General features: G+C 52.4%; 2 protein-coding genes across 11 annotated transcripts in view; both read left to right on the top strand.

Moving 5' to 3' along the window:
- RAB44 (RAB44, member RAS oncogene family) overlaps window positions 1–14965 on the top strand; it is a 40541-nt gene extending 25576 nt beyond the window's left edge. The window contains exons 7-15 of one of the 10 annotated variants that reach the window (XM_023212667.2): window positions 364–459; window positions 1974–2161; window positions 2766–4324; window positions 7477–7558; window positions 9199–9313; window positions 10324–10425; window positions 12310–12386; window positions 13679–13787; window positions 13892–14963. In XM_023212667.2, the coding sequence (XP_023068435.2) occupies window positions 364–459; window positions 1974–2161; window positions 2766–4324; window positions 7477–7558; window positions 9199–9313; window positions 10324–10425; window positions 12310–12386; window positions 13679–13769 (2310 nt within the window). In that variant the 3' untranslated portion in view covers window positions 13770–13787; window positions 13892–14963. Of the gene's footprint in view, window positions 1–363; window positions 460–1973; window positions 2162–2765; window positions 4325–7476; window positions 7559–9198; window positions 9314–10323; window positions 10426–12309; window positions 12387–13678 lie in introns of all 10 variants that reach the window. The other 9 variants (XM_023212666.2, XM_023212664.2, XR_002731719.2 and 6 more) reach the window with 9 other exon arrangements.
- Window positions 14966–15777: 812 nt separating this feature from the next.
- Window positions 15778–21640, top strand: LOC111542985 (pyroglutamylated RF-amide peptide receptor-like). The gene is given in 1 exon segment (XM_023212669.1): window positions 15778–21640. A coding segment is annotated over 1 exon segment (975 nt). The 5' UTR covers window positions 15778–18641; the 3' UTR covers window positions 19617–21640.
- Window positions 21641–22153: the final 513 nt, after the last annotated feature.

The following is a 22153-nucleotide window of genomic DNA, read 5'->3' as shown; positions in this document are numbered from 1 at the left end:
CCTGCCGGCAGCCTGCCTCCTTCCCACTGCCCGGGACACCTCTGCTGGCTAAGGAGTGGGACCAGTGACTGACCAGGGTGGGGTGCAGGAGGCTGCTGGAGTAAATCCTCTCCCCTGAGCAGCTTGTGTTCCCCAAGAGATGGGGTGGGGAATGTCGAACCTGGGCCCCTTTCCCATCTCTGCCAAGTCTCCTTGTTGCCACAATCTAGGCTGGAACTGGGGGTGTTATCCTGAGAACCCTCCCTGCTGGGACATCCTGGCCCAGGCATCCCAGGTGGTGGAGGTGGAGTGTGAGAAGGGCTGGCCTGCCCGGCTGGCTCTTAAGAGTCTGCAGGGTGAGGGCTGAATCTACCTACTCCACAGAGCGACTCTCGGGGCCTGGCCCTCACCTCCCAGATGCAGGACGTCCTAGAAGCCAAGGAGCGCGAGGTGCAGCGACTAGCTGAGGGCCAGAGGGAGGTGAGTGACGGGGTTTCCCAGAAACCCACTTCCGAACAGGTTTTTAATATCTACGAGCCTCAGTTTCCTATCAGAGACATGGAAATCAGAACTCCTGCCTTAGTAGGTACTGTGATGATTAGAAGTACTACATGGGAGGGCCTAAGACAGTGCCTGGTACATAGTAGTTTATGCATCAGTTGTTCCATCTCTGAAACTGACCTAGCTTCCTGCTTAGGGTCAGGTTACCTGCTGCCCTGACACTGCAGGTCTTATAGCCTGGCCCTGTGGTTGTGGTTGAGCGTTCGGGTCTGAGACCCTGCCCCACTGTCTCTTCCTTCCTCAACTTGGGGACCTCTGACCTTGGTAAAATTGTCCTCTGCTGTAACCAGGACAACAAGCATCCCTTCAGCCCGGGACAAGATTCCCCGAGCCTTCCTCACCATGGCCTGGGCTGGCCCTGTTACCAGGTTGATATCCCAGGTGCCTCTGCAGCTGCTCCTTGGAAACTGAGGCAGGCCCCTCCTGCCAAGAGAAGAGATAGGGCTTTACACCTGGGGCCGTTTTGTCCTGTCCCCTGTGAACGTGAAGCCTCTCCCCTCCAACCATTCATTCCTTCACCCCACAACTACTTATCCAGCACCAACTATGTGCCAGACACTGTTCCAGGTTCTGAGGATCATGACAGACACAAACTTCTGCCCACAGAGTTACCATCTAGTCAGGGAGACAGGTGACATACATAATATAGGAGATGGTGATCAGTGCTAAGGAGAATAAAGTAAAACAGGGAAGGGGGATAGAAGAGTTGGGGAAGTTGAAATCGTAGTCAAGTAAGTTGAGAAGGGAGTCAAGGAAGGCCTGGCTGAGATGATGACATTGGAGCGAAGACCTGAAGAAGTGTGATATGCTGGGGAAGGGCATCCAGGCAGAGGGAACAGCAGGTGCGAAGGCCCTGAGCGGGCATGCGCTGTGGAAGTTCACGGAACAGTAAGCAGAGCTGTGGACTGGAACAGACTGAGAGGGAACAGCCATAGGAAAGGAGATGAGGGTCATGAGGGGAGGTGAGGAGGCTGCAGGGAGACTGTTCAGGGCCCCAGAGGCCATTGCAAGAGCTTACCTTTCCCTGCACCTGGCCAGGCAGCGTTTCCTCCCTCGGTCATGTGATTTGCTGTTGGATCAGGAGCCCCCTGTAGACCAGATGGTCTCAGGAGCCAGCAGCCATTGCAGGGCTCTGAGTAGAGGAGGGTGGGATCTGGTTTAGGTGTGGGGCCTCTGTGGCACTGCTGGGTTTTGTTTCTCACATAGTCTCCCTGCCCTCCCTGCCTCAGGATTTCCAGTGCCCCTCCTGGACAGGAGCTAATGGAGCTAGTTAGGCCAAGGAGGGATAACCGCCCACTCCTACTCTGATTTAAGCTGGGTCTCCAGGAGCCTGGACAGGGGGTGGGAGTCTGTGTCTCACAATGGCCTTGGGAGGCTTTTTGCTGCCCTGGAGGGCATCTGGGCTTCTCTCTGCCTCACCCTCCACCCTGCAGCTGGAGGCCCAGCTCTCCCACCTCAGGAGCACACATCAGGAGGCTGCCTCAGAGAACCAGCAGCTGCAGGAGGCCAAGCGTGACCTGGCTGGGCGGCTGGAGGAGGTGCAGGGGCAGCTGCAGGTGACCAGGGAGCGCCTGGACGCCGCCAGGGGCCGGGTGTCCTGGCAGGTGGAGGAGAAACGGAGGCAAGTGGCTGCTATCCCTGGACTGAGGTGGACTCTAGGGGCCTCCTGGAACCAGTGGGCAACTCTGAGTTCTCTAAGGATCTAGCTAGCACGCAGTGCACACACAGCTTCCTTCCTTAAACCCCACCCTCTGCCAAGCTGGAACTATCACGCCCATTTCTGAGATGAGGAAACTGGGGCACAAAAAAGGGAAACACCTGTGCCCAAGACCACATAGCTAGAATTAAAACATGCACGTGTGTGGGTGTACATGTACACACACACACACACACACACACACACACACACAAAGGCTTAGTGCAGTGCAAGATCCCTAGTAGGCACTCGCTCTACTTGTTATAGCTCAGAGGAGTGGGATGGGCCAGAATGATCAAAGAAGGCTTCCTGGAGGAGGTGAGGCTTCATGTGGGTCTTCAGGATGGATGAGATTGAATGAGGAGGAGGAGTGGGGAGCACACGCCAGGTGAGAAGGATTACCTGAGCAAGGACTGGGAGGAGGCCTGGCCATGGGGAGAGCAAGCGATGGTGAGGGCTGCAGGTAGGATGGATGTGACACCACCTACCTGCCCCTCCCCTGATCTTTGCTTCCCTGCTTCCTTTCCAGTGTTCCTGGAGTGGGTGAGAAGACCCCAGACCCTCAGGCTGTCTCCCCTGAGGAGGCCCCCCTGCCTGGGCTATTTGGGGACAATGATGACTGGGACCAGCTCCTGAGCAACTTTGGCAGCCCTCCGCACGGAGCCCTGCAGCTCTGCTGGAGCCCGCCCCCGACCCCAAGAGCCGCCTCAGGCCCCCAGACACCCCGTGTGGTCAGGCAGATCTCCATCTCAGAGCCACAGGCTTTACTATTTGGTCAGGAGCCATCTTCAGATCCAGATGGGGCTCCAAGGACCCCCCCTGGGGTGCCTTTTAGCGCCAAGGACAGTAAAGGAGTGGACCCAGATGAGCAGGACATTAGTGCAGAGCAGCCTGTCGAACCGCACGACCTGGACCCCAACCAGGAGCCGGGGTCCACCCCCAAGGGCCGCCTCCTCTGGGGTCTCTCAGGAAGCCTGGTGGCACCTGCATTCAAAGTGCTCATTCCTTTGGAGGATGGGCCCCCTCCCCCTCCCCAGGCCCCAGCTGGGTCCAGCAAACAGATCCAGGCCTCTGACCCAGATGACAAGGACCCTGGGTCTTGGGCTCCTCCCAGGGGGGCTCAGCCTGGGGCTGGACCAGGACCCCAGGAACCCACACAAACCCCTCCCACCATGACTGAGCCAGAAACCCAGCCCGGACCCTCGCCCACAACTGCCTTCACAGGAGTGGGCCCAGCCAAGCCGCCCAGGCAGAGAGATACCCTCCAGCAGAACTTACATGCCACTGGCTCTGAGCCAAGACCGGGGGCCCAGAGGGCCAGAGCCCTCACCCTGGGGCCAACTGAGCCCTTCCAGGGCCTGGAGTTTGTGGGTCCGCTGCCCACAGAGAGGTTGGAGCAGGGCCACGCAGGCCCAGTGGTGCAGGAGGGCCTTCCTGAGGGGCTAAGAGAAGCTCATGGCCGGGTCCTTGGGCTGGGTGAGCTGTCTGCCCTCCCCCAACAGGGGCTAGAAGAGGAACCCAGGTCTGAGGAAGGAAAACAAGAGGGCCGAGGTGAACAGGACCTCAGTTCAGAGCAGTCAGTTGAAGCTCACGGCCTGGAAACTGCGCATTCGCTACTCCCCCAGCAAGATTCTCTGCTTGTTTCTCCCCCATCTGCCACACCACAGGCTCAGGCGGAAGCAGAAGACCCCGCTCCTGGAAAACCGGCACCTCCAAGGGGCTCTCCTCCTGGAAGGGCTCAGCCTGGGGCTGGAGCAGGACCCAAGGAACCCACGCGAACCCCTCCCACCATGGCTGAGCAGGAAGCCCAACCCAGGCCATCCCTCATGACTGCTCACGCAGAAGAGCAAGGCCCCCCTCACTCCGGGGAACCAAGGGCAGAGAGCAGGCTTGAAGATCCAGGAACGGACTCCAGGGAGGCTGGGCTGACCCCATCCGGGGGAGACCCCATGGCTAGAGGGGGACCCCAGGTCAACCCTGATTACCTCTTCCATGTCATCTTTCTGGGAGACTCCAACGTGGGCAAAACATCCTTCCTGCACCTGCTGCACCAGAATTCCTTCGCCACCGGATTGACAGCTACTGTGGGTAAGGGCACCAAGGAGGGCGGCAGGGAGGAGGGGAGATGCAGGGGCCAGGGCCAACGAGTGGCAGCAGGCCCAGACCAAGCCATCCCTGAGGAAGCTGCAGGTTCTGCCCTGGCCACGGGCCCTGCATTAGACATTGTTTTATATGGGCATAACCTTACTATTTCACTAATTGTCTCTAATTACAGGTAATTTGCTTTTTCTGCATTGATCTGATTAGCTTATAATGTGCCACATCAACAGTGCACCCTGCAGTTTAGGTGCCTGCGAGAGTTGATGGTGAAAACAAGCAAGTTTCCACTCATGTGGCCCGTGGGCAGGCCAGAGCAGGGTCTGTGCTGGTTGGATTTGCTCATGACTAGCTCCAGGCTGGGCGGCGATGGTCTGGCAGGAAGTCACCTTGGGCAAGCTGGATATTTTACACAGAATGTATTTGTAGAGTGTAGTAAATTAGGAACCCAGGTGCCTGAATTCAAATTTTAGCCCTGCCACTTACTGGGGTCTGAATTTGGACAAATGATTTAACCCTTTTGAACCCCCAAATCCTCATCTACATAATGGGACAACAGTAGTGCTGCCTTCCTAGAGCGGTTGAGGATTAGTTGAGTTGATATGTCAAGATCTTAGAATAATAACTGACATGTAGTGAGTACTCAATAAGTATTAGTTATTATGATTGTTATGATTATTATAAGTAAATATTTGATCATGTCTAACTCAGTGGCTCCTGCAAGAAATGGCTGAAAGCAGAGAGCCTTCCCTCCCTAAAAGTATCAGCATATGCGGCCACTGAACCCTGTACAGAGCTACAGAAAAGCAAACCCGAGGGAATGGAGGGGAGACCCACCTAGGGACAAAGACGTCACGCCACGCCTGTCTTTATATTAGACCAGGGCACATACCGACTGAGGATCAGTGCCAGACCAGTCAGTAAATGACAGCTCCCCACAAGAGAGGCCTGGGGCAGGTTCTCAAACTTTTCTTGCCCAGGAAGCCTCACCTGGGAGCCAGTTAAAAATGCAATTCCCTCAGGAAGAGGAAACTTATAGCAGGCTGGCCTGATGTTGAGTGGGGTCACAGGTTCTACAACGTTACCATTATTTTATTTATTTATTTATTTATTTATTTATTTATTGAGATAGAGTCTCGCCCTGTCACCCAGGCTCAAGTGCAGTGGCACAATTTCTGCTCACTGTAACCTCTGCTTCCTGGGTTCAAGTGATTCTCCTGCCTCAGCCTCCCAAGTAACTGAGACTACAGGTGTGTGCCACTTCACCTAGCTTATTTTTGTACTTTTAGTAGAGATGAAGTTTCACCATGTTGGCCAGGCTGGTGACCTCAGGTGATCCACCCGCCTCAGCCTCCCAAAGTGCTGGGATTACAGGCATGAGCCACCATGCCTGGCCAAGGCTACCATTATTAGTCACCTAAGCTACCGTTTACTGACCACCTCCCATGCACCAGGCATCTTCCATACATGTCTTATTCCTTACAACAGCCTTCCTTAGAATGGAGCCTCCCCCTTTATTATGTGGTGAGAAGTTCCCACAAAATTCAATAAAGAAAAACACAAGCTGCATAATTGTGAATCAACCAACCAACCCACCAACCAACCAACCAACCAACCAACCAACCAACCAACCAACCAACCAATCAACCAACCAGGCAAGCCGGCATGCACTGCTAGCCGGCTGGGAGTACCCGAGTTCCCAATACTTGGTCCAGATCTGTCCCAATCCCAGCTACGGTTTGCTGCCCCCTGGTGGCTATCATCTATTCCGGTTTAAATACCACAGGAAATGATCCTGCCTTCATGGGTCAATTATTTCCCTACCTGGCGTCACATTCCCTCCATTCTTGTCCCACCCCACTACCTCACAACATAAGAACTCTACTCTGCCTGTATTTGAGGACAGGACCAGATAGAGAATTACAGCCAACGGAGTTATATTTGAATGTACATTTTCCATATCTATCCCCATTTTACAGATGAGGAAAGCAGAGAATTGAAGACCTGGTTAAGTTTCTTGCCCTAGCTGGGCCCCCAAAGTTAAGGCCACCTACCTTAAAAGCCCTGCCTCCACACCAGAAGTTTTATCCTCTTTTCTGGGTCTGTTCACTTAAAACAGCATTTTCTTTCTTTCTTTCTTTTTTGAGATGCTCTGTTGCCCAAGCTGGAGTGCAGTGGTGTGGTCTCTGCTTACTGTAAGCTCCGCCTCCCGGGTTCCTGCCATTCTCCTGCCTCGGCCTCCCAAGTACCTGGGACTACAGGCGCCCACCACCACGCCTGGCTAATTTTTTTTTTTTTTGTATTTTTAGTAGAGACGGGGTTTCACCGTATTAGCCAGAATGGTCTCGATCTCCTTACCTCGTGATCTGCCCGCCACGGCCTCCCAAAGTGCTGGGATTACAGGCGTGAGCCACCGCGCCCGGCCTTATTTATTTATTTATTTATTTATTTATTTATTTATTTGAGACGGAGTTTCACTCTTGTTGCCCAGGCTGGAGTGCAGTGGCGCGATCTCGGCTTACTGTAACCTCTGTCTCTCGGGTTCAAGTGATTCTCCTGCCTCAGCCTCCCGAGTAGCTAGGATTACAGGCATGCGCCACCATGCCCGGCTAATTAAAACAGCATTGTAATCCTCCAGCCACTCTGCAGTGTAGGTATTTCTAATTTGCCACTTTGCAGACAAGGAAAGAGAGGCTCACAGAAGTGACATGACTCGCCTGAGGTCCTGTAACCAGTGTACCAGTGGCCTGAAGCCAGCATTCCTTATGCCCCTCTGGGCTGCTTGTCTTCCCTGCTGTCTCGTTGAGAGGGGAAGGTACATGCAATAATTAGGGAATGGAACAAGGAGTACTGTAAAAATAAAATCACGAAACTTGTATTTTGGGTGGCCGAAGGAATGAACATCGTAGACAAGGTGCCTTGTGTTGGCACAAACTGCCAGTGTGGCAGGGAGGTCTGAGAAGGCTTCCTGGAGAAAGTGGGTCCTCGAGGACGGATGGAATGCAGAGCCGAAGGGAAGCCCAGCAGCCAAGGGCTCTATCGCACTGCAGCTGGTACAGGGAACAGGTGTATACTGAGGTAGGCCTTGGCTAGGAGTCCTGGATGGTAACTTAGGAGGCTTCACCCCTCTTTATGTGTCCTAGGAGTAGATTTTCGGGTCAAAACCTTGCTGGTGGACAACAAGTGCTTTGTGCTGCAGCTCTGGGACACGGCTGGCCAAGAGAGGTAACAGGCAATGTGTATCAGTGGTGTCAGGAACTAGGCTGAATGTAGGGGTGCAGAGGGGCACACAGCAGCCCCAATAACATGGGCAGGAGGCAATTGCCCCCCGAGGATTCAGGAGGTGAGGGAAGGAGAGATAAGTCAAGCCCAAGGCAGGGGAGAGAGGGCAGCAGAGCCAGAGGTCCCTCAGCCTGGCAGGGCATACATTAGGGCTGTCCCAACATGGTCATTAGTGGACAGTCACCCAATCACCTGTCCTTCTGAAAATGCTGGTCTTCTGCTTTCAACCTAGGCAGTAGTGATCAAAACTTTTTTTTCTTTTCTTTTTGAGATGGCGTCTCGCTCTATTGCTCAGGCTGGAGTGCAGAGGCGCGATCTGGGCTCACCACAACCTCCACCTCCTGGGTTCAAGCGATTCTCCTGCTTTCAGCCTCCTGAGTAGCTGGGACTACAGGTGCCCGCTACCACGTCCGGCTAATTTTTGTGTTTTTAGTAGAGATGGGGTTTCATCACATTGGCCAGGCTGGTCTCGAACTCCTGATGTCGTGATCTGCCTGCCTCGGCTTCCCGCAGTGCTGGGATTCCAGGCATGAGCCACCGCACCAGGCAGTAATCAAAACTTAAAAGGCATATCTTATTTGATTCTGCAGTTCCACATCTAGAAATTCATTCTATAGACAGACTCATAGATGACTATAATAACAAAGGGACCAGGACCATTCATAGTATTATCACTTGTGTTATTAAACATAGGAAACAACCTAAATGTCCATCAATAGGGGACCAGTTAAATAAAGTAGGGTCAGTCCACCCAATATAACACTGTAAAGCCACACAAAGACTGAGGACTGTCTTTATGTACTAATAGGGATTTTTTTTTTTCTTTCTTTTTTTTTTTTTTGAGACAGAGTCTTGTTCTGTCGCCCAAGCTGGAGTGTGGTGGCGTGATCTCAGCTCACTGCAACCTCCGCCTCCAGGGCTTAAGTGATTCTTGTGCCTCAGCCACCTGAGGAGCTGGGACTACAGGCACATGCCACCACATCCAGCTAATTTTTATATTTTTAGTAGACACGGGGTTTCACCATGTTGGCCAGGCTGATGTGGAACTTCTGACCACAAATGATCCTCCTGCCTCAGCCTCCCAAAGTGCTGGGATTACAGGCGTGAGCCACTGCACCCAGCCCGATAGGGAAATTTCTCCAAGACATCCTGTTAACTGGAAAAAGCAAAATGTAGAACACTGAATATTAATGAGTATGATGAATGTTTTACACTGTATTTGTATAAAATAGAGGCGGAAAGATGTACGTGTACGGGTGTATATATATGTATATATATAAAATACCTCTGGAAAAATATTTAAGAAACTGATAACCCTGGTTGCCTCTGGGGAGGGGACTAGGTGGCTCTAGGATGGGGCAGGAGGAAGGAGACTTTTCACTGAGTTCTCCTTGAGACCTTTTGAAATTTGGGCCATGAGAACTGTTCCCTCGTCAACAATAACTACGCCGTACGAAGGAAAGCATACGGACATGCTCTGTGGGAAGCAATTAGAAGTAGGATAGGTTACTTCTCCCACTTTGCAGAGGCCAGGACCTGGGGTCGGGATGCCCGGTGTGGCCTCATGCAGACTCTCTGGGCAGGTACCACAGCATGACGCGGCAGCTGCTCCGCAAGGCTGATGGGGTAGTGCTCATGTACGACATCACTTCCCAGGAGAGCTTTGGCCACGTGCGCTACTGGCTAGACTGTCTCCAGGTGAGCAGATGGCTGCTGGGGTTGGCCCCAGTCCCTCCAGTCAAGAGGGACCTTATATCCTGCCACTCCCTCTTTTCTCCCAGGATTACAAATGACATGACAGACATATGGGTGACACCACCCACTGAGGGCATGTGGTTGGATGAGCTGGGAATGCAGTAGTACAAAGAAACCACAACTACATAGTGTAGCCTTCAAACCCAACTACTTCCTGTATCCTGTGAACATCCTCTTCCTACATATGGCAGCTCTGTTTATAATGTCTTCTTCTTACACTTGAGGCTAATGTAGTTCTAGTGCCATTCCACGTGATAATTCCTCTGTTCACACATCTCTAGTTTTTCCCCTGCATACTTCCTCAAAGCATAGATATTGAAATTCTGCAGTGTGTACTAGCACAGCAGAGGGGTGTGAAGTTAGCCATGTTGTCTTCTCTCTGGAAGTTTCTAGTTTAGCAAAAGAAGCAGGATAAGGTAATGTGTGAAGAGGGGAGCTGAGCACTGGGGTCTGACAGGACCTAGATTTGAATCCCACCCACCCCAACTCTGTGACTTTGGACAAGTGAATTGAGCTCTCTGAACTTCAATTTCCTGACTTCTCTCATAGGGGAGCTGTGAGGATTAACTGATATAATTGATTTCAGCATAGCACCTGGTGTATAACAATCACTCATTAATCAGAAACTATTATTATTATTATTCATGAAACAATTGGGAAAATGTATAATCAAGTGCTGGACTGTTCAACACAGGCAGGAAGAGAGGGCATGGGCAGGAACAATCCAGGAAGGCTTCCTGGGGGAGGTGTTCTTAAGGTTGGCCTTGGAAAATAGGTGAGACGTTTATCAGCAGAAAGGAAGGATGGGGGAAAGGGTCCAGGTGAGAAGGATATGGAGTGGATGTGGCCTGAGAGTGGGAACATGGGGGACACACTTCAGCTTCTAGGAGGGCAAATGTGCCAGGGGCCTGGCACACAGTGGGTGTGGCTGAGATAACATGTTCTGTGTGCAGGACGCAGGGTCGGATGGGGTGGTCATCCTTCTCCTGGGAAACAAGATGGACTGTGAGGAAGAACGGCAAGTGTCCACAGAAGCTGGGCAGCAACTGGCCCGGGTAAGCAGTTGGGCATCAGCCCGTCTCCGTGTGTGAACTGGGCAGACACCTCCCTGGCGGGTAGTGGATAGGCATCACTTGACCTGGGCAGCCGAGAAGAACCCATGGCCCATTTCTGCCCCTGCCCCAACCAAAGACCTGCTCAGAGTGCACAGCAGCCTGGCTGCCTCTGCCTCCCACACAGCCCCAGCCTCTGGAGATGTGCGTTAAGCCCAAACCCGAGGCTGGAGTGGCGGGGGTGATACCGAACCTCATTGTTGAATTAGCACATTCCCACACCATGCCCCCACCTACATAAGAAATAGCTTCAGAGTAAAAAGGTTTTAAAAGCTTTGCTTAAAATTCCCAATCAAATTTTAATTTTATCTCTGGTCTCTAATTAACGTGCTGCCTTCTAAGTTCTTCTATTTTAAGACTCAAATTCTCCCTTGGGATGATCACATCAAAAGCTCCACTGCCAGACAGTGAATACTATTTATTCATGAATAGCATTTAACCACATTCCAGAAAATCTGGAGAGAATAAAAATAGAGGGAAAAATCACTCCTCGCCCCACCTCTCACGCAACCCCTCTTGGCATTTTCATACCGTATTTTCTTCCTGTTTCTCTTCCCACTTCCCATAAGTCGTGAGGTCATCATTGTGGCTCCTGCCTGAAAGGAATTTTTTTCTTTTTCTTTTTCTTTTTCTTTCTTTCTTTTTTTTTTTTTTTTTTGAGCTGGAATCTTGCTCTGTCGCCCAGGCTGGAGTGCAGTGGCATGATCTCGGCTCACTGCAACCTCCGACTCCCAGGTTCAAGCGATTCTCCCACCTCACCCTCCTTAGTAGCTGGGACTACAGACGCGCGCCCCCAAGCCCAGCTAATTTTTAGTAGAGACGGGGTTTCGCCATGTTGGCCGGGCTGATCTGGAACTCCTGACCTCAAGTGATCTTCCTGCCTCAGCCTCCCAAAGTGCTGGGATTACAGGCATGAGCCACTGTGCTCGGCCTTTTTCTTAAAAGTAGTAACTCAGCCCTTTGACATAGTAATTTATCCTCTAGCAATTTATCCTAAGGGAAGACTCAGAAGTAATAATCCCTAAAGGAACACCTAATGGATACCCATGTATAACATACCATCGCACATGTTTATATGAGGGTTTTCAAATATTATTTATAAGAACAAACATTTGGCAGCAGTTGGTGGTTAAATTGTGGATGTTCATATGAGAGGTATTTGCCATTAAGAATCCTGTCTTGGAAAAATATTTACGGGTTTGGGGGAAATGCTTACAATATAATAGAAAATCATACAAGCAGCTGCAAATCTAGATATAGGTTAGGTTGAAACATATGAAATTGCTGATATTTGACTGGGGGCATGCCAAAAATAGCAATTTCATCTGGTTTAACCTAACTGTACAGGACATTTAGCCCCCGCCCCATAAAAGGGTTATATAAAACAGAACGGCAATATCTACCGAAACGCTAACAGCAGTGGTTTAGATATTGAGCGTGTACTTTCTTATACTGTATCTTCCAATATTCTCCCAATGAAATATTTTTGAAATTAAAAAACATAACTAACATTTATAAAGTGTCTCCAGAGACCTTTCTCCAAGTTGAGATGCGGCTTCCCACGCTACTCCGAAGGCTGTGAAATGTCGTTTCAGTGCATTCGTTGACACCTTGGCCAGCCGGGGTGAAGGGACAGTGGGCAGAGGGCTTCAGCCAGGGACGGTGGCCCGCGCTGAGACTGCTGAGACCGGGCTGTCTTGCTCGCCACTGAGGTCGGCTTAGGGATGCATTGGGACTCTGATGGCCAGGACTTCAGTGGCGGGGTATGGCCTGGCCTTGCAGTTGTCTCTCCCAAGGCACATGTGCTCCTCCCTGTCTGGCCTGCAGGAACTGGGGGTCTCTTTTGGGGAGTGCAGTGCCGCCTTGGGTCGCAACATCCTGGAGCCTGTGGTAAACCTGGCCAGGTAAGTGCTGCCCACCCGCTCCCCGCTGCCGCTTCCGCGCCCCACCCCCACCCCCTACCGCCCCACCGAATCCTCTGGGACAGTTCCAGCCCCCCTCTTGACTCCCAGCTGGGACTGAAAGGCCCATTCTGAGGAAATGGGTCAGGGAAGCACCTAGTTAAAGACCTTGGCTCACCAGTCTGAGCGGGGAGAGACAGCCCTGCACTGAGAGTCTCCTGACTCCAGCTCTGCCATTCTCTTTCGCTGAATCACTCCCCACAGGCACTTAGGCTCTCCGAGCCTCAGTTTTTTCATTTGCAAAGAGGGCTGAGAAAAGGAGTGTCTTTCTTCTGCTCCCAAACTTCTAGTAGCTTCCATGGATTTAAAATAAAATTCGAATGCTTTGCAATGGCCTGCAGCATCTCTAGTGCCATCTCCCGTACCCCTGCACACACACACACACGTTCACTCACACCCACACAGACTCACATTCTCTCACACATACACTCACATTCACACACACACACTCACTAAGTTCCAGCCACTCAGAGACTCCTTCCCTGATCATCCACCTCCCACCACTATTTTGGATCCCAACCCCTGTTTGTGTCCTTCATGGCCCTTCTTGACATGACACATATTAATGGTACGTGCATTTATCTGTTTTCTTGTTGTCCAGGAAGGCAGGGCCATGTCTGTTCTGTTCAGTCCCTCTCCCCATGCCTGGGACCCAGGTGCTCCATAAACGAATACAATCATGAGGGGAGCTAGATCAGATGGGCACTGTCTGGCACGCAGTAAATACATCATGAAGAAAGGGAGGGCCTTCTTTTGCTTCCCCAGTCCCCAAGCTCTCTCTTGGCACTGTGCCATAGCCCTCTGCCCGGGATGCACCTCCCCCATCCTTTTTGCTGGCAAACCTTGTCCATGGCTCAGTGTTCAGTTCGGTCACCATCTCCTTCCTCCCCAGATCCCTCCAGGACCTGGTGTGAAGTCCCTGTGTGCCTCCCCATCATTCCTGGGCTGCAGTCACCCCTTGTCCTGTCTGTCTGTCTCACTACTCAAGGGAGGAAATAGTGGCTTCTCTGTCGTAGTCAGAGTCCTGCACAGTGCCTGGCACATAGTAGGCCAGAAAGAGAAGGTCAAAGTCTCAGTGACTCAATTCTTCTGGTCTCATGTGGAATGCAGGGCAGAGGCAGAGCTGGTGTGGGGGTTGCGGGTGCAGCCTCCCAGCCCCCAGCTGCACCCATGGGCCCATCCATGCTGCCCCTAGGAGGTGAGAGAGAAGACTGATGCTCGGCATTGTCACATAGGTCACTCAGGATGCAAGAAGAAGGCCTGAAGGGCTCGCTGGTGGAGGTGACCCCCAAGAGGCAGCCCAAGAAATTCGGCTGTTGCTCCTGACCACTTGTCCTGTCCCGGGTAGGAAATTCGGTTGTTGCTCCTGACCACTTGTCCTGTCCCGGGTAGGATGGACACCCGCATGGTTTCCTGTTCCTCAGCTCCTGTTCTTCGTTCCTGGACAGCAACGAAACAGAGGACCAGCTTGGAGGTTCAGGAAAACCCTTCTCAAATCAGGACTCGGATCCCAAAGCAGGGCTGCATCACCTCTGCCTTTCAAACTCCAAAGGAGGGCTTTGTTGAGTGAACAAGGCTTGCGGGGCAGGAGTACGGTAAAACTCTGCAAAGAAAGAAAAAGTCCAGAAAAACAACTTAAGGAAAATACACCAAAATATTGGCCACACATCTGTGGGTGATAAAATTGTAGCGAGAATGTGTGTGTGGGGGTGTTACTTTCGATTTTACACATATTTGTATGTTCAGATTTTCAACAATAACGATATTCATTACATAATCAGAAAAAAAGAGATGAGGAGGAGGACAGAAACTTTCCAAGGAGCTCCCTTGGGTGCTGCTGGCTCCTAACTGGTGTAACCTGTTAATCACCTTGCTCAGTGTTAGAGCGGTCCCTCTGTGCTCTGCCTGGCAGGGCGCTGTTGGCCTGGTCTCCCTCGCTATTTCTATTTGCAAGCATGGGCTTTCTTCGGTTCCTGGGAAGAGTAATGATTCGAAGGCCTCTGATATGCCCTGATGCCCTCCTGTCTTGCAGAGCCCCGACCTCACTCCCTTTCCCCATGATACGAAACACACCTCACAGAGGTCACATTTGAGGGTCCCATCCCCTGCTCCAATGCCATGGTGTCCCCAAGCACAGGGCTTTGGCATGAGCTGTCAGTCTCTGGATATATTTGAGGGGCAGCTAGGGTGTGGCTGGGGGTCCAAACAGCTGGGGAGCCTAGATTCAGAATCATTCACACACTCTTCTTTGTAGCTTTTGCAGAAGTTTCCAGAATTCCATAATATTCACCTTCTGAATGGCGGCTACACCTTATTGGCCAGGGCTGGGGTTTCCGGTGCCCTCGGAGAGCTTGCTTTAGAGTCTTAGAGAGACTGCCATGGTCTGTGTTTGTATGTCTGTCACATCTTACCATCATCACAAATTGAATATACAACATGTGCCAGGCACTGAGTTTGTTTGATTGTTTTTTGAGACAGGGTCTCTCTCTGTTGCCGAGGCTGGAGCGCATTGGCGTGATTGCCACTCTCTGCAGCCTCAACTGTCTGGGCTCAAGCGATTCCCCTACCTCAGCCTCCCAAGTAGCTGGAACCACAGGCATGTGCCACCACACCTTGCTAATTTTTTAGTTATTTGCAAAGACAAGGTCTTGCTATGTTGCTTAGGCCGGTCTCAAATTCCTGGGCTCAAGCGATCCTCCCAATGTGCTGGGATGACAGGCGTGGGCCACCGCCCCTAGCCTGAGTTTGGTATTTTGTAATCCTTCAGGTACTGGGGAATTTCCTGGCTGAATCAATGGAAACCCCATAGAGGGACAAGCAAAGACAGTTCAAGGAACAGAGTTAGAGAGAGAATGAAGGAGAAAGAGGGAGCAACAGAGGGCTGTTGAATCACATAGTCTTAGACCCTGGCCCCAACCCCTCTTCTCAGTTCTGAAAGGAACATCTCAGCAGCAGTGAGCCTTCCATCACTAGAGGCACACAAGCAGAAGCCAGGTAATACTTGGCAAAAGGTGAGGTAGAGAAGATCCCAGCATCTGAATCCACCAAAGTTGGATTAGATTCCCTTAACGGACCCCATTCAACCTCCAGACTCCATGTGGATGATTCCCATGGTCCCGCTGATTCTTTTTTTCTTTTTTCTTTTTTTTTTTTTTTTTGAGACAGAGTCTCACACTGTCGCCAGGCTGGAGTACAGTGGTGCAATCTTGGCTCACTGCAACCTCCGCCTCCTGGGTTCACGCCCTTCTTCTGCCTCAGCCTCCCGAGTAGCTGTGACTACAGGTGCTTGCCACCACACCCAGCAAATTTTTTGTGTTTTTAATAGAGACAGGGTTTCACCATGTTGGCCAGGATGGTCTCGATCTCCTGACCTCATGATCTGCACACCTCAGCCTCCCAAAGTGCTGGAATTACAGGCGTGAGCCACCGTGCCCGGCCCTCTAGCTGATTCTTTTACTGGGCGCTTCGCTGATCCTTTTTTACCCCAATGTCTTCTCCCATCCCAGGTCCCCTCCCGCAGCCCACAAGCCTGCACCTGAACTGAGCAGTTTCTAGACTGTGGTGTGCTCAGAGAGAAAGAGAGGGGTGTGGGCTGGAGTGAGTGATGCTGGCCCTGGGTGAGGATGGGAGACAGGTCCTGTAGTTGCTAATGGCTCTTTCTCTGGGGCCCAGGGACCTGGCAGGCACCAACCTCTCTGTCCTGTGGGCCAGGGAGTTAATGAGGCAGATAGTCAGGGTGTGATTCCTGGGAGAGTCAGTAGAGCAGACATAGCCCCTGTCGTTTGGGGGCCTGGTACAGGAGTGGCCCCCAGGCCTCCTTGTTTCATTTCAGCTCTGCTCTGGCCTCAGGCAACTCAGATTCCCAGGAGGTGGAGTTCTGGGAGAAACTCCACACTGCCCAGAACCCTGTTTTGGCTTTCTTGGGCCGGATCCACCTGCTGGGCAGTGCACAACTATGCAAGGACCACCAGCCTTTCCTACTGTCAAAGGGCTCACAAGCCGGAGAACAGGACCCAGAAACCTCAGAGTAGCACAAAGCAGGCAAAGACAGCAGCAGGAGAAACTTGAGGTAGACTTCAGAGTGAACTTCCAGGCAAATGGTGAGTTCTTGGGGCATGTCAGCCAAGGGGGCTCTGGCTTAGGCTTAGCCAGAGTCTGATTAAGAAAAGGAGGGTGGAACTGGGCTGATGGGACTCAGGCTGCTGAGTGAGAAGGGAGGGCAAGGGGAGAGAATGAAGGCTGAGCAGGAGCTTTAAGAGAAGAGGGCTTTTTGGAACTGAGGGGGAGCAGGGGCAGAATGACATCCCTCCTTTACCCAGTGCCTACCGCATGCCAGGCACTGTTCTGAGCACTTAGCTCTTGTTACTTCATTTAGCCCTCACACCATCAGGCGTATTCCCCAATCTTACAGAAGAGGAGAGTACTGCATAGGGAGGCTGAGTAACTTCTCCATAGTCATGTAGCAAGTAAGTGCTGGAAACGGTGTTAAACCCAAACGCCAATACCCACAGACTTAGCCCTGAAGTTATGCAACTGCTTACAGGAAGATGCTTCCGGGAAGCAGGGGCCAGGTCCCTGAAACCTCGTATTGCTCCCTGCCAATTCCTCTCCAGTGATAGTCCATGCCATTGGTGGGTGTGGACCAGGAAAAAGTGACAAAAAGGCAGTGACAAATGCCAGGAAAGTGGCTGGAGGACAGCCTTCATCCAGGACAAGTCCTTTATTTCCCGTCCTCCTGCAGTCCCGGGAGCCAGTGGGACCTGGGAGGGTGGTCGACATCAGAATTCACAGAGGCCCCCTCTCCAGTCTTTCCTCAGTTGCCCTCAGGCACGTTGCTGCCCTGGGGCTCCAGAGATCAAGCTAAGTCCCCCAGGCTGGGGCTCTGCAGGAGGGACTCAGAGACTCCTTCAAACCTGGCTTTGAGCCTGCAGGAGAAGGGTGTCTCCAGTCCCCACCCCAGTGTGGGAGAAAAGGGGAGGGCAACTCCAATGAGGACTCCACTGCTGTGTCTTGTTTGCTGCTGGATTCCCGGAACCTGGTCCAGAGCAAATGCCCAGGAAATATGTACTGAGTTAGCAGGCAAGCCTGTCTCCAGCTAAAGCTCCCGGGCCCTGGCCTGGCCTGCAGGGCGGCCAGTGGTGACGTCAGCCACTGGGCTGACTCGAGTATGTCTACATCCCATCTTCTAGCCAGAGTCCTCCCAGTCGGGGGCTCCCCCTGCCCTTGACATGTGGGACACAGTGGGGGTGAGGAGAAAGGTCTGACTGCTGGGCGCAGACTCCCCCATCCTGCCAGGGGCCTGCACAGCATAACCTAGAGGGGAGTGATTCCCAAGCTGGTCTGCCCTTCAAATTATTTGGGATCTTTCAAAAATGCCAAAGACCAGACCAACTATGTCATGTCTCTGGGGGTGGGACCCAGGCTTCTGTATTTGTGAAACTCCCCAGGTCCCAATGTGCAGAGATGCTTGGGAACCACCTTCTCAAAGCCCTTTCAGATCCACTTTCCCATTTGAACCCCACATTAAACCTGCTTGTTTCACAGGGCAGGGTTTTGTCAAAAAATAGATACGTGTGTGTGTATGTATGCACATATATATTTATCAGATTATGAAAGCAATGTGTACTCCCTGCAGAAATTTTAGAAGTAAATTTTAAAGAAGAAAATGAAAATTATCCTACTCTTATCACTTACGACAGTTACTATCGACATCTGTTTTGTTTCTTTTATTTCCTTGCTTTCTTACAGCTGAGGAAACCGAGGTAGAGAAACATTAAGTAACTCTCCCAGGGGCCAGGTGGAGAGGCTTAGGCCTGTAATCCCAGCACCTTAGGAGGCCGAGGCATGAGAATCACTTGAGCCCAGGAGGCAGAGTTTTCAGTGAGTCAAGATCTCGCTCCAGCCTGGGTGATAGAGTGAGACTCTGTTTCTAAATAAATAAATCAATAACTCCCAGGGTACTGGAGCTAGCAAGTAGCAGAGGCAGGATTTGAACCCAGGGCACTGATGGAGTCCATCCCCTGGGGTGGTCATGAGGTCTGCAGGGGCTAATGTGTGCCAAGGACAGGCATGTATCTGGGCCCACTACATGTAGGGGTCTGTGAGAAAAGGAGGAAAGGAAGGCTCAGCAGGAACGGAGAAGGCGGCCTTTGGGGCTGACTGGTTTCTACTTTGTCCTTGTGTGACTGAAACAGGAGAATGGAGCCCAATGCCACATTCGACACGCAGCTCACGGCCACACCTGAGTGACTGCTCCGACTCATCTTTGCCGGGGTCTGTGGCCTTGTCCTTCTGGTGGGGCTGTAGGCTAATGGGCTCATGCTGCTGGTGGTGGGCCGGGGCCCGGGCGCCCCCCACCCGCTCCACACCCTGACCCGCAACCTCATGATGAACATCACGCTATCTGATCTGCTCCTCGTGGCCTGCATGGTGCCTGTGCTGCTGCTGAGCTTCCTGCAGCACGACTGGTGGCTGGGCCCTGCCATCTGCACCATTAGCCAGGCCATCAACACAGCCACCATGTTCTGCATCTTCTATAGCATGGTGGCCGTGGCTCTCCTGCACCACGTGGCTGTGGCCCTGCCTGACCTGGACTTCCCAGCCGTCTGGGGCAGCTGCCTGCTGCTCTGTGGGGCCATGTGGGCCCTGGGCCTTACAGCATCCCTGCCCAACTGGCTGTTTCAGAGGGTGGCAGTGGAGGAGAAGACAGTGGGGGCTCCCGAGACCCAGGCCTGCCTCTTGCTCCTGAACCCTGCTGGGACCTCCTGCTACTTCAGCCTGCTGGGAGCCCTGGCCTTCCTGCCATGCATGCTGGGGCTGGGCTGCTCTTTCAGCCACGTGGACTGGCTCCTGTGGACACAGCCCCGAGGTCCCATGGGAGAGAGCATCCAGGAGCATCAAGAGAACACAGCCATGGGCCACCTGCCTGCCACACCGGCTGCTTTTGTGGCCTCCAGCCTCTGCACCATCCTGGCCTACTCCAATTGCGCTGTCAGCCCTATCCTCTGCTTCTACCTCTCCCGCCCCTTCTGGGCAGGACTCAGGGACCTCTTCTGCAGGCCGATGACGGCCAGGCATCCCAGAGATGTGGGAGTGGCAGCCACAGTGATGGTCACTGTCCAGCCTGGCCATGACAGGACCCCAGGAGGCCTGTGGGACCTGGCAGGGGTCTAAGAGTATAGGCTGACGGATGGGCTGAGACTCAAGGGAGATGGGAAGACCCTTAGGGACCTGACAGCCCACCCCCTCTATTTTACCAGTGGAGAGACTGAGACCCAGAGGGCAGAGGGCCCAACCAAGGTCACAAGGCAACTAAATGGCTCAGTGAGAGCTCACATCTCTAGGTAACCAGGTGGATCCTCCCACTCCACCTTCAGGCTCAGATACCTGTAGGCTCCACTGCTCCCTAATTGTGTGATCTTGAGCCTCTGTGTCTCAGTGTTCTCATCTGGAAAATGGGATGACGATAGTACATACCTTCTTCACAGGGTTGTTATGAAGATGAATTTGCTAAACACATGTAAAGTGCTTAGAAAGATGCTTAGTAAGTGCATATGTGTGCTGGTCATTGCTACTATTACTATTTTATTTGTATTAATTCAGGGGCATTTGAGGTGAGTGGACAAGAGGAAGACAGAGGGGCTTCCAAAGGCAGAGAAGTGGGTGGAGAATGATCTGGGGGGTAACAGCCTATGGTCCTTAATCCTGAAGGCCAGGAGATTAAGTAGGGGGAGCAGAGGACCAGCCACAGCCTGGGCGGTGAGCTCAGAGGCGGGACAGCCTTTCTTCTCTCTGCCCACTCCTCCAGCTCTGTTCCACACACCCCTCAGTCCAATAGGGGGACAAAAATCCAGTCAACCATGCAGCCATGAGTCTGGGATGTGAATGTCTGAAGCCCTCCTTTATTCCCAGTGGCTTCTCTTCCTGAAGCACCTGGGGCAGGGATCCCTTTCAGAGCCCTTTTCTTCTCTCCAGAGCCCAATTTGAGGTCCCCATCTTTCCCACCCTCGGTGCCCTCCCTCTGGCCTGCTCAGGGCAGGCCTCAGCCTTCTGTGTTGGCCTGGAAACCTGGGAGATTGTCTCTACTGAAATTTCCAAGACAGCACGTTCTGCTTGGTGACGGTGTTACCAGCGAAACACACACACACACACCACACACACACACACACACACACACACACTGACTCTGTGATACAAAGCTTGAGAAACGTTGGGTTGAACCAGATCAAACTGGTCCCTTTGCTGTAGGACTTAACAGAGGCTTGAATACCCAAAAGGCCCCTGAGACTCTCGGGAGGGAAGCACAGCAGGCAGGTTCCCAAGCTCCACGCCAGGGAGCCAGTGTTCTGTGGACCACACCTTGGGAAAGAATCCACGAGATGCTACGGTGTCGGGCACAGCAAAGATGCTCTTGGCATCCTGTCCCGCCCCCAGTAGTGGCTCTGCACCTCAGTCCCTCTGCCAGGCAAGCACCCTCTCCTGACACTTTCCCATGGCCCCTGTGGTGAGGTGACATGAGCTGCTGGTTATGGGAACTTCCCTCCTTCCAAGCTGTGACCCCACCCCGTTCCCACTCAAAGCGTATCAGAATCTAAGTCACAGGGGCATGTAATTATAGGGACAACCGTGAATCAGCACCCATTTACTATCAAATCATAAGAAGTAAACAAGTCCCAAACTTTGGTATAATTAGTTCCAAATTTCTTGTGATGCTCAGGGTGGGGATGGCTGCCTGGAGGGCTAATCTGGGAACAGACCTGCCCAGAGAAGGGAGAAATCCCCTTTTGCTATGATCCCTGGTCCCTCATGGCCACAGGGATTTACATGTGAAGAGGAACAAGAGGAAAACAGTGTTTCTTGGGCACCTAGAATGCAGTGGGTCCTGGGTGCATGTCACGTATGTCACGTGCAACCTTATGTACTCGTCACTCTGGCCACACGATGACCCTACAAGGGCGGGGGTGGTGGTGATGACCCCATCGCACAGGGGATGCCAGACTCCTCATGGCACAGGGACTCTGGTGCCCACAGATTACCCAGCCCCTGATGGCTTGGCATCAGTACACCATGGTTGTAGGATTTCCTCGCTCACTGCCCGAGAGCAGGGCACCCCTGAGGGCGCAATTCTGTGTGTGCGTCTCCAGCGTGGTCTCCGATGCCTGAGTGGGGCCTGGCACCCATGTTTGGTAAATACTTGTTGAGAGATGAGCGAATGAGTGATCAAATGCAATAAAGCAATCCATTTATTTTAGAGGAAATTCTGATGATGTTACTCACTTCTCTCACCTCCTCAATGGCTTCCCATTTCACTCAGTAAATGCCAAAGGCCTCATCGTGGCCTACACAGCCCACTCATTCTGGCTTCTTCACCTCTCCAACCCCATCTCTAGCACTTTCCCTTCCTGCACTCAGCTCCAGCCACACCGGCCTCGCTCTCCTGCAAACGCACCAAGGATGCTCCTACCACAGGGCCTTTGCACCTGCTGGTCCCTCTACTTAGAGCCCCTTTCCCCCAGATATCAGCGTGGCTCCCTGTCTCACTTCCTGGGGGTTCACCTCAACCATGACCTCCTCTTGAGAGGCCCTTCCAACCACCTCATGGAACACATCACCCTCCTTCTCCATCATGTGTCTTTAGAACTCTTGCTACCACCTGAAATGATGTTACTAGCCTATTTGTTGATGTGTTTGCTGTGTCTCTCCCATACTAT

This window comes from Piliocolobus tephrosceles, chromosome 5, assembly GCF_002776525.5.
Source record: "Piliocolobus tephrosceles isolate RC106 chromosome 5, ASM277652v3, whole genome shotgun sequence".
NCBI classification, from domain to species: domain Eukaryota; kingdom Metazoa; phylum Chordata; class Mammalia; order Primates; family Cercopithecidae; genus Piliocolobus; species Piliocolobus tephrosceles.
Note: the sequence above shows the minus strand (reverse complement) of the source record. Positions and strands in the feature narration are given on the sequence as shown.